We start from the raw sequence: 11,234 nt of genomic DNA on the forward strand, positions 1-11,234 counted from the left end.
CGCTTGAACGCCGGGAATGTACAATCGATTATTACTGTAGGTAGTGACAGGTAACAAGCAACATGGCAGCATCCAAGTATTGGTTTATTTCTGGGCTGCATTCTTTCGTATTCATAAAGGACCATCATTTCTGTGATATGGAAAATTAGTTATGCTAATTTTACAAAACTTTTCCATCATCTTCAGCATTGTCTGCCACCTTGCTCTTTTTTGTAGCTCTTCAAAAATCAAATTCCCACATGTTTTTCTATGTGTTTGTGCAAAAACCCGAGAAGGAGGTGGTGTGATCCTGTTCCTAGAACAGTGTTCTTGGGCCGTGTTCATGCTCTTCAAGTATGAGAACAAGAAACCTGTGTCAAGAAACAGGTGGCTAGAAATCGACCTTAGATTTCAAGTAGCCTACCATAGGAACAGTAACCCCACCTGTATAACTGGTGAATCTGCTGTCCCAAAGAAACGACCATTCCTAATCGACCTGTAACCTTTCTCATTTTCTGTTTAATTGACTTGAAATATTGATGTATCTCTTTTTGTGTGTGCACCAACAGGAGCTGCGCAACATGATGAATGAAGAAAAAGTGAAAGGTTTCTCATCCGTTCTCGTAGCCAAAGATGTCACGGAGGGACTCAGTGCATGGTATGATAAGAATTGTGGGTCACCACCTCCTCTAGCGGGCAGTCTCTTTACCTCAAAGCTCGTTTCGAGCGTCTTGGTCTGTATTAACTCACTGCGAGAGACACTACATTTGGATGGCTAAAGTTCAGAACCTGATAGGCTGTTTAGAGCAGACATGAGACAAAATGGCAGGTGTTTTGTTTGTTCAAACTCAGATAAACGAAACCCCTTAAAACAGAGGTTTCAGTGAGGAAAAGTGCAGTTTCCCTGGGTAAATAAAATTGGTATGATAAACCACAGTTTCCTGGTTATTTAAGTCAATTATTACAAAAGCAGGTCTCATGTGAAGCCATGAACACCAAAGGTAAAGTCTATTCTCAAATATTTTAACCGTGTGTCATATTTCTCGGTGAAATGGACTCTGTACTGAGCAGAGCCTAGCATGAAGATGCTCAAAGGAAGGAAGCGCCATTAAGAATTACGCACAACTTTGTGACATTTCGGTCATAAGCCTAAGTCCCTGCCAATTTCTGCACCACAAACTTGGACCCAGTTCTGAAACATTCAAACCGTACGTTTCTGTCTTTGATGTCAAAAGTGTGCAGTTGAGCGGTTTGGGCGGCCTGAAACACAACACGGTGGTGGTAGGATGGCCATATGGATGGCGGCAGTCAATAGATGATAAAGCCTGGAAAGTCTTCCTCGGTAAGTCGGCAGGGAGCTTGTCCCAAGACTGAATCCACAGTTACAGAAACAAAAGTTGAAATAAAGGAAGGGATTCGCAGCGTGGTTTCTTTTTTTCTAGTTTCAAGCAGACCAGGGGCTTGCCTTCATGAATAGTAATGGTGCCATTATCCAGTGCCCTGCAAAATACTTTTCTTAACTTTAGCCTCTGAGTTCTTGAGCTTATAGCAGGTGGCATCTTCAGTGGAATTATCTTCGTCCCCATGACCTTCTCACAAACAGTTACCCAGACCATGGCTGTTTGTCTTGTAGATATGGTGCGTGCTGTCTCAGCAAGCCACAATGCACTGCTTGTACCAAAGAACATCAATAACTTCCCCAGCAACAAGGATAAGTTTGAGAGTGGCACCATCGATGTATGGTGGATTGTCCGTATCCTTTGAACATTCATCACACAATTCTGTCAATAAATGTCTGCTTTGAGACACAAGTCTACACCTGTTTGCGTACTATTATTGTTGTTATTATTAATTTCTGGTAATGACACCAAGGATTCCTAAAAAGCACCCTAGGCACTGTAGCTCACAAGCCTGAAGAATCCTGGAGAGAGGAGACAATGAGAAGCAGTTACAGTTTTAGGGGTGGGAGGAAAACCCCAGAGGATTTTGTTATGTTTGACTTCCACAAGATTAAAACATTTTGATTTGCATTTTGGACAAGGGCCTATCCACATGAAATGAACTAGGTAAAACATTAACTCTTGATCGTAAATGTGAAATGGCATTGTGATTACATCATTGACTGCCTATTAGTTTTCTTCTACCTTTACTTTTTAGCTCTGTTCCAAGTCAGACTAATATATATCCTCACAGATACCAAAACTGATTTCGGCGGGGGTCAAGTCACCTCAATGAGCAACCATTGTCTTTACAAAGCACCCTCTTTTGGCCGTCTGCAATTCACAGACAGTGTGCCGCCAAAGAAGGTCCCTGCACTATGGTGTATTCACTCACTCACGTTGACATTATCAAAATGTAACAACTTTTTTCATATACTACACAAAGTCAAATCAATTTGAAATTCACTGGGTTCAAAGATCATATTTTTGGAGTGATGTCAGGATGACTTCATAATTTGAATTTTTGTAAATGTTTAAATATTTATTATTTTCTTCTTAACACTTATTTACGCATCATTTTAAGTCAAATACGCTTCACACTGTGGATACAAAGTACATGTAGGTGTCCCAGATGACATAATATCGTGTATATTTTTAAGACTTTTACGTGTATTTTGAAATCCCATGGACATTGTACATGTTTGTAAACCATTTGTCTTAGAGCACTTGCATATGTAACAAGTAGATTTTATCTCAAAACCTCAGAAATGCAGGAAAGCCCTATGTTCTTTCCTTGAACAGACATAGGCCATAGTTTCAGTTACCTGTTGTCCAGATGAGCTTGAAGCTTTTTCCTTGACAGCGACCCCTTCAGATGACGGAGGGATGCTGGTTCTTCTACCCTTTTTGCTCCGACAGCACAAAGTCTGGAAAAACTGCAAACTCCGGATCTTCACTGTTGCACGTATCCTTTTGCATTCAGAGGAAAAGTTTGTGTTCTGCCTGTGACCGTTACCTTCCAAAATCCTCCAAACTCCATGCACAAGTTGAGGATTTGGAAGAATTGAGGCTGTGTGGTAGACATGTGGCTAATTTCAAAAGATGTCTCATGCCAGAGTCAAGCGACAAACCTTGTGCTGTTTATACTCGGCCATGGGTAAAGGATTCTCTAGGAAAAGGGAGCAGAGCTTGAAAAACATGGGAACGTGTTCACTTTGAACTTTATCGGAAAATAGGGCTTTTATGGAATGTCCTGTGTTCAGACCACAGTTAAGTGCACCTCCATGGAAGGTGCCAGACTGTTCTAGAGTTGAGCACAGGGAACTGTCACGAAAAATGGTGTGTTATTTGCTGGTCTGTCACCTTGACTCCTGTCTGCAGAGTTGGAGGACAACAGTGAGAAGATGATCAAAGATCTCCAGACGTTCCTCTACCATCTCAGAATTGAGGCTGAAGTGGAAGTCGTGGAGATGGTAAGTCCCAGCAGCCTCAACTCATTTCTCTCGTAATTGCCAAGAATGTGTCATTATAACAACGCTTATTGATCTGATCATCAACCAGGGCATGCTGTGCCAAGGGCCCGGCTTGATGGCACTGCTGAACAATTCACAGAAAATTTGCAACACAATTTGCAAAAAAACTTTAAACAGAAGAGTTGTGTTCTTCCCAAACTGGAGACTGTTTACAGTGTTTGTCACTCTGCCTTTGATGTCAGAAGGGGAATTGCTGTCAGTGGCTATGGCTTTGTCTGTCCACTGTGTTAGCCAGTGGCTACAGCCAGGCTGAAGAAGTTAGGGACAAGGCCGAGACTCAAGACGGCAGATTGCAAGTTCTGCAGATGTGTACTGATGTGTGGCAGAAATAATTCTGCCCTTGAAATCACCTTGAACTGTTTTTCCCCTTGTACTTTAAAGTCAACACTCAGTGGATGAAGGCCATGTTCACTGAATATCATATAGCATTAAGTCAGGCCCGTATCTGTAATAACCTGTCAGCCTTGTTAGCACCAGCAGTGACTACCATTATGCCATTCAAATACTGCCTGTGCTCACCCTTTTTGGCCTCAACCCAGCTCTTCCACTGATCCTACCGTCTTTAATTGCCTCCGTATATTTCTCCAGCCAACGGGAACCATCGCGGCCTACACCTTTGAGAGGACGATGATGATGGAGCAACGGTCGGAGCTGCTGCGACAAATGAAGCTCACGAAGAAGGAGAGCCGCATGGTGGTGAGTCAGGCCACGTCTGAATCAACCGGCTATGGCTAGCAGTAGCACACCCATCTATGGGAGTGGCTACAGCTGGAGCCAGTGGGTTACATAGTCTGATGTGCTGTTTTAGCCGTAGCAAAGTAATTTAGACAGGGCTTATGATCCCTTCACAGTTATTTGCTTCTTCTGTGAAGTAGAAAGGCAAAAGCCATAAGCTGTGTCTGAAATAGGCATTTTTAACCTCGGCTAAGGCTGTTTACTGTATCTTGCCAATGGTAAGATGCAAAGTCATAGCCACAGATAGTGGAGGAAAAGACTTCGGAAACTATTTGTGAGAAAATCGGGCACCGATTATATCTCTTCTAATACCCCTCCGCAGCCCCAGACGTTCATGGACGAGTCGCACATCAGTGTCAGGGTCAAGAAGAGCAATTCGGACAAGAAGGTAACGTTCTCAACGGAGGAGCCCTCGTCCTCCCCCTTCGACTCGCCAGGGATTCTTGATGAGGACGAGGGAGAAGATCTCATCTATGAGGCCCCCAGCGAGGACAGCGTGGGTGAGAACAAGGACTCAGCCGAGGCACCGCAGACACCCAAGGACACGGAGCAGGTCAAGTTGGATTTCCAGAGACAGCCGTGAGTTTGGGCGGACAGTTGTTTGTCTAATGTTCTTTTGCCGTTTTGTTCAAACCCAGACTGGAGGCCACTGAAAGTTTTCAGCTGCAGACTACAATGGACAGAAAGAGCAGAAGTCTCTTTTCATTTTGATGGAAGATTTCTTTCAAGATGTCTTTCCTTTAACGCAAAAGTATCTCTGATGACTTGAGACTCACCTTTTATGTTGGGTTGGAATTGTAGTTCAGCTAGTCACATTGTTTTCTCTGTGTTATGTTGATGGTCAGGTCTCAGAGTAATGTAGAGCGAATGAACAACGCAGTGCGGTTGAATGAAGTCATCGTTGATCGGTCCCACAAGGCCAACCTGGTCATTCTCAACCTGCCGGGACCACCCAAGAAGAAGTACCGGGAACACTACTGTATCCTTTAGCGTTGATCACCGGATTGGTTCCAATTGATGAATGCTGACTTTGTAGCTTTATTACTCCCAGTTCCTGCCAAATCCAGTGGGAGTTTTCGGAAAATCTGACTGGACTGAGAGTTTTCCCATCCAGATAGGTGCCCCTTTGAAGTCGAAGTTCAGAGTATGTGTCATGGGGTTTCTGTAGGACGGAGGATTTCTGGGCAGCTCTGGGGGTTTTGGTAAAATACCGCGGGAGTTAGGTGTAAGGAATGTTTTTTTAACTCACAGATGATTCGATTCGAGCAGTAATGGCGTCACATTTTTGTAAGGCCAGAATAGAAAAAGTTGAGGAGCGATTTTACTCATTTTGTACCCGTTTTCCCATTCCCTGTGCTATCAACTCTTCCCCCTCCCCTCCTCTCTACCAGTCCCACCCCACCCGCCCCCAGTGTTTATCCACTTTTCAAAACCTAGGCCTGTCGTATGCTTGACTGATCAACGGTGCCGTCCAAAGCATTTGAGATTTTAATTCAAGTACATCAGTACCTAATTTCACTTGAACCAAAATGCTTTCGTGTTTCAATAAACATATAGAATCATCACAGCTTCAAAATGGAGCCTCGTGTGGTTTTTGGTGCAATGATTGGAAAAACTTTTTTCCTTGACTGTGGACCTTCTAGACATGGAGTACCTTGAGGTGCTGACGGAGGGCCTAGAGAGAGTCTTAATGGTACGAGGAGGAGGCAGGGAAGTCATCACCATCTACTCATAGATAGACAGACATCCCCATTGATTGATCAACAAACAGCTCATCCCCGATTGCCATCTGACCTCTCCTTTCCTCCATAAACAGACACTTCACATCTAAAAGTTTAGGGTCAGTTTGGATCGTCAAGTAAGTTACATCATCTGTGATTTTGCAAATCCCTCGAAAATGAGGTCGATTTTTATCAGAAATGATAATGATAGAGACGCCAGAATTTAAAACCTTGGAATGAAAGAGGGAGATTGGGTGGGTGGAGCTGAAGGGATTTCTTTTGAGGAGTAATGTAACCCTTAAAATCCCATCCCGATCCATACATGATCTCCTTTGATTTTGGGGAGGGCATATTGCGAAAGTTGCATTTCAGAGGGAATAGAGCTGTGAAAAAAACAAGTAGATGGGAATGTAGATGTTCCTGACAATGGTCACTTTTTTTGAGAGAGAGACACAAAACAACTGTATATTCAAGCTTGTAGAAATTATTCCATGCTCTGCATGTTGTGCATTTATGGAAAGCCTCAGCCAGCTTGAGCCAATTTTTAAAAGTTGACACCTGTCTCTGCAGTCGTAAAATTTATTTTTGTAGAGTTTCAAAGTGGACAAAGAAATGTGCATGTCACAGGTACAAAAAATTTATCCTGAAGATATTAAGTTTGCACAGCAGGGATAAATGTCGACAGTAGAAGTAAGGAACTGTGTGACACCTAAGGTGATCAATGAAGACAAAAATGCAGCTACCTCAGCAGAGCAAATCCACTTAAATTGAGGCCATTCTTCCATTAACGGTTCTGTGGTGTTTGGAGTTTTAATGGAGTCTGCGTTGTAGGCAGTACGTTAGTGGTGGTAGATTGTGTTGTAGGTGATGGTTTGAGTTGGTACCCAGTGAAATTGGTCCACACTTTGTCACATCAGAGCAAAACTAGACAGATCCGTAGTCCAGATTTTCTAGGAATTAACTTTGTGCCAAATCACTTTTGTACGGATGTAATGTCCATCGCGATGAGTGACTAGCCACCAGATTAGTTGGAAGGGTATTCTGAACCCAGTTTGTCATGAACATGTGGAATCTGTTGTGGCAGTTTGGAAGATTAAAGCTGAGATTTGGTAGAATCAGGGCCTTGGCTTGTTGATGGTTTTGTTAAATGTATTTTGAAAATCAGCATTTTAGACTTGATGTATAAACTATAAAGCAGTTGTATTGTGCATGTGTCGAAAATTGAATTGTCAGTTGATTGATTAAGTAGATCAAGGCTAAACCTGGGTACTAAATTTCAAAACCAATGCTTCAATGTTATTAGACCAAGTGCAGTTTTAGATTCGGCTTGTTTAATATGGTTTACTCTGGCCAAATACCAACTTCCGTGGGAGTTAACTTTAGTGTAAACGTGATGTAGTTGATAAACTAGGTTTTAATAGTGTTGATTTAGTGATGTGACTTCTCAAAGCAGTTTAAAGTCCATTCCAGTTGTGTAATTTTGTATCCTAGTCTACTTAAGATAAACAAGGTGCTATCATTGAGTTTTTGCTACGACAGCTGCCATTTTTTGTACAGCACCTTCATGTTTGATAAACAGACAACAATGCTTCATAATAAAATTGAAATCAGACGAATATTTTTGGAAGGCATTGTCCAAGAACTCGTAGCATGTGCCTTTTGGTCTGTTTGCACAGAAGTCTTCCATTTGTCATCAGTGTTTGACTCTTCCCTCAGTTTATAAAAGTCCACTTCTTTAGGGAGGAGGTTGGAAGATGAAATGTAAGTATACACCTGTGGAGTGAACCATAGTTGGATGACAGACAACTCTGTGGTATGTAAGGTACTTGTGCAAATCTTCCTCAGTGTCAGTTTAAAGTGGAAATGATATTTTTATCAAATGGCTAATGTTACTGGTTAGATACCGAATGGACGTATTCCATGGACACAAAGATGCAGTGTTATGAGCCACAAATGTTGAATCGTGTTCCTTTTTCAATGGGGCGCACAATTTCATATGCCGTTAATGAGTGCTACACATGGTTTATTCTTGAGTTAAGTTTATTCTGTCCTACTGATTGCTCTGTTCAAGTCCATGCATTTCTAATCCGACAAAGTGACTAAATAAGCTGAAAAAAAGAAGAATTTCTTTTCCCTGCAAAGCCGAAACCTGGATGAAACCCCACCATTGTTGTGGATTGACTGAGTCCCTGCAGAGGGATGACGAGCATATTTATCACCAACATGAGCACGCATTTGCTGCAAAGCTATTCTTGATCACTGACAATGCATAGATGGCATATTTTTAAAATGTATGTAAACATTTGTACATATAGGCCTCTGTTGAATATACAAAGAAAACTTGTAAAAAAAAAGAAAGAAGTAAAGATGTCATAGATCACCATGGTGGGCATTGGCTGGAAAAAAGGTGAGGTTATTAACAATCTGCCGCATTTGAGCTCATGATGACATATTTTGTTGAGACCCACTGATGGTGCATGGAAGGGGTTCAGTGTCCGGTGTCAGTTCCCAAAGATTTGTGAGTTAATAGTGGCAGTTTATAACCCCGAAAACCTTGTTCCTCTCTTCACTTTGTTTTGTAGTATTGGCTTTTAGCTTTTTACGGTGTGGGTTTTTTGGGCGGGGAGGGGTTGAGTGTTGTAACTAGCAGTCCTGGGTTTTCAGTTCGGCTGGCAGCATTTACTGTGGGGACTAGTTAGTGTTGAAAAGATTTGTGACCGGGTAAAACAGAAAGGTGGCAAGAAAGTTGATTGGTCCAAGGTGTTTGCTTTTTTTAAGAATAGGAAGTGTATCAACTCGCTGTCGTAAACTGGTTTTTTTCTTCAGTTGATCCGAAGTGGTCATTTTCTGGACAGGTTACAGAATTCGGGAAATGTCAAGTGAAGTTTGTTATACATCTCTGAACCGTAAAATCAAGTTTAACCAAAGGAAACCAAAATAATAATATTAATAATAACACAGTGCATGGCTTTGTTAATAAGTCTTCTTTATACATGAGCATGCATGTGCCCTAAAGAGTAATTCTTCAAATGTTTAAATTCCGTCGACTGTCACTGTTGTGGAGAAAATTTGTCATTGAAGTTACATGATTACATCGATTTAATCCAAATGTATGTAGTAATGGACCGTAGCCAAAGCGTCAACACGACTAATACAGCGGTAAGGCTGACCTGTTCATTTAACCAATATTCTTGGCATAATCTCTTTTATGGCTTCTTTTTTACCCGAGTGTACAGAGTTGTGCTTTAGCAAATTATATTTATTGACAAATTAGTTATTTTATGTCATTGTATAATTGGTGCAGAATGTGTAATATCGAAAGTAATCAATTTAATACAGATGCTAATGAGTTCTATTTTTTGTTTGTGTAATTTTTTTTTTCAAAATTAGTTACGTACGCGTTGCTGGAGTTTTTCTCTGTGTGGTTACAGGTGTGACTTTTTTCGAAGGTCAGAATATTTTTCCTCCCTGCCTAACATTTGCATGGCTGGCTGTTTGAACTACATGTACCCATTTTAATTTAACTGATGGATTTTTTTCATGTTCCTGTCGATATCTTCAGCCAACTGGTTTCGTCCTCTAGATACGTGTATGTTTTGTATGTTCTTCTGAAGTTGATTTGGTCTTGTACAAAGGAAGGGGTGACTTCTTAGAGATAGGCTTCGCTCTGTGTAACTTGTTTTGATTTAGTTTTATTTTTCATTAAACATTGACTGAGCTAATATATTCGTTATCTTTAAATCTACTTGATTACATATAAACAGAAATTATTTTTGCTAAATGCATGTGTTAGCTGGCAGATGCTTTATAGTTTGTCCACCGATGCAGGTTATGTCTCTCAATTTTGAAGTTATTTTTTTAATCAATAAGTGTGTTTTAATGCAATTAAAATGTTAAATGCAATGTCAATCTTCATGATACTCAAAATATAGTCATGTTTTGTAACATCACCAGCTATGCAGTTTTGAAAAGGTATTCTTTCCGTGGGTTTGAGTTCAAATTGTAGAGCGCTTCGGGTTTTTTCCTGTTCTCTACTGACTACATGTAATCGTTATCGCCATTTACATGGGCAGTCTTTTAGATTTGGTATTGCATAAGCTGTTTGTTTAAAGGTTAGTATTTTGGAAGCTGTGAATGGTTAAAAACCTCGGATGATTCTGTTTTAGATAAAGTGCTCAGGTGTTTGGGACAATCAAAGTAAGTACATGCAGACTGTGTGTTTTATGGTTTTGTTTTTTTTTTAAATCTCAGCTCTCAAACATGGTGTACCATACAAAAAATGTTTTCTTATAATCAGAGCAGTATTTTTTCCGATTATGTTCGAAAACATTAGTATGTGCCAATTTTAAAGAGCAACTCTAAGGAAAACACGTTTTCTCTGAATTTATCTGTTCAAATAAATAGGGAAGCATAGAAATCGGACTCAGTGTCATTTGTCTTCAGAGCTCAACTATAACAAGCTAAAAAGGGCTTTTCCTGTTCATGCCAAAGTGCGAATTTAGAATGTAGATTACGTCATTCTGAGAAAACATATAAAACGAGGGGAACCCTGACCTTACATTCGAAGTGAATAATTCTCTTGTGCACGCAAAACAATGACCAAGGGTTTATCCACTACGAACACAGGGCGAGGGTTCCCTCGTTTTCTGTGTTTTCTCAGAATGACGCAATCTACATTCAGCATGTTCAGGATTCGCATCTTGGCATAAACAGGAAAAAAAGCCCTTTTTAGCTTGTTATATTGAGCTCTGAAAACAAACGACAGTGCGTTCGATTTGGATGTTTCCAATTAATTGAACAGGTAAAAATCACAGAAAACATGTTTTCCTTAGAGTTGCTTTTTAAACTGGGGCTCTGTGGTTAACAGTGACCTACCGAGCCGGTTTTGTGCTTAGCCTAGTCTTGGTCTCAAGTCGCTTGAGCGACAAGTGATATTCATTTGCACAAATAATATGGAGAGCGGGAAACCCCACGTGAAGGCCACAAAAACGATCACTCATAGGAAGCAAAACCTCGGAAACAAGGAGCAGAGTGATCCTCTAGTCACAGACAGACCAAAAACTGTCCACGTAATTCTAATGAATGCTGTTCTGAAATAAAGATAGAGCATCTGCATAATCTGCATTATCTGTCTGCTGTGTGATCTCTGGTCTGTACAAGTGGATCGTGAACATTTAGGACTGTGTTAATCGCGGACAACTGGATGAATGAAATGAGCAGATTCTGAAACCGTATAAATTTGAGTCTAATCATTGAAGCTTAAAACAATGAACAGAGGCAATGTGGACTTGTGAACAGTCTGTTCCTGCCTCACGATAGTCAAATCT

At 40.8% G+C, this 11,234-nt stretch overlaps 1 protein-coding gene across 4 annotated transcripts in view; it reads left to right on the forward strand.

Annotated features, from left to right (window-relative positions):
• Positions 1-11,031, forward strand: part of LOC110989782 (solute carrier family 12 member 4-like) — a 34,525-nt gene extending 23,494 nt beyond the window's left edge. For all 4 annotated transcript variants that reach the window (XM_087137744.1, XM_087137745.1, XM_022254404.2 and 1 more), the window contains 9 exons: positions 549-637; positions 1,215-1,321; positions 1,613-1,732; positions 2,794-2,883; positions 3,300-3,391; positions 4,040-4,147; positions 4,509-4,765; positions 5,032-5,165; positions 5,830-11,031. In XM_087137744.1, the coding sequence (XP_086993870.1) occupies positions 549-637; positions 1,215-1,321; positions 1,613-1,732; positions 2,794-2,883; positions 3,300-3,391; positions 4,040-4,147; positions 4,509-4,765; positions 5,032-5,165; positions 5,830-5,921 (1,089 nt within the window). In that variant the 3' untranslated portion in view covers positions 5,922-11,031. The remainder of the gene's footprint in view (positions 1-548; positions 638-1,214; positions 1,322-1,612; positions 1,733-2,793; positions 2,884-3,299; positions 3,392-4,039; positions 4,148-4,508; positions 4,766-5,031; positions 5,166-5,829) is intronic.
• Positions 11,032-11,234: the final 203 nt, after the last annotated feature.

The sequence above is a fragment of the Acanthaster planci genome, linkage group LG06 (genome assembly GCF_054643075.1).
Source record: "Acanthaster planci isolate LZ-2023a linkage group LG06, COTS_SCS, whole genome shotgun sequence".
NCBI classification, from domain to species: Eukaryota; Metazoa; Echinodermata; class Asteroidea; order Valvatida; family Acanthasteridae; genus Acanthaster; species Acanthaster planci.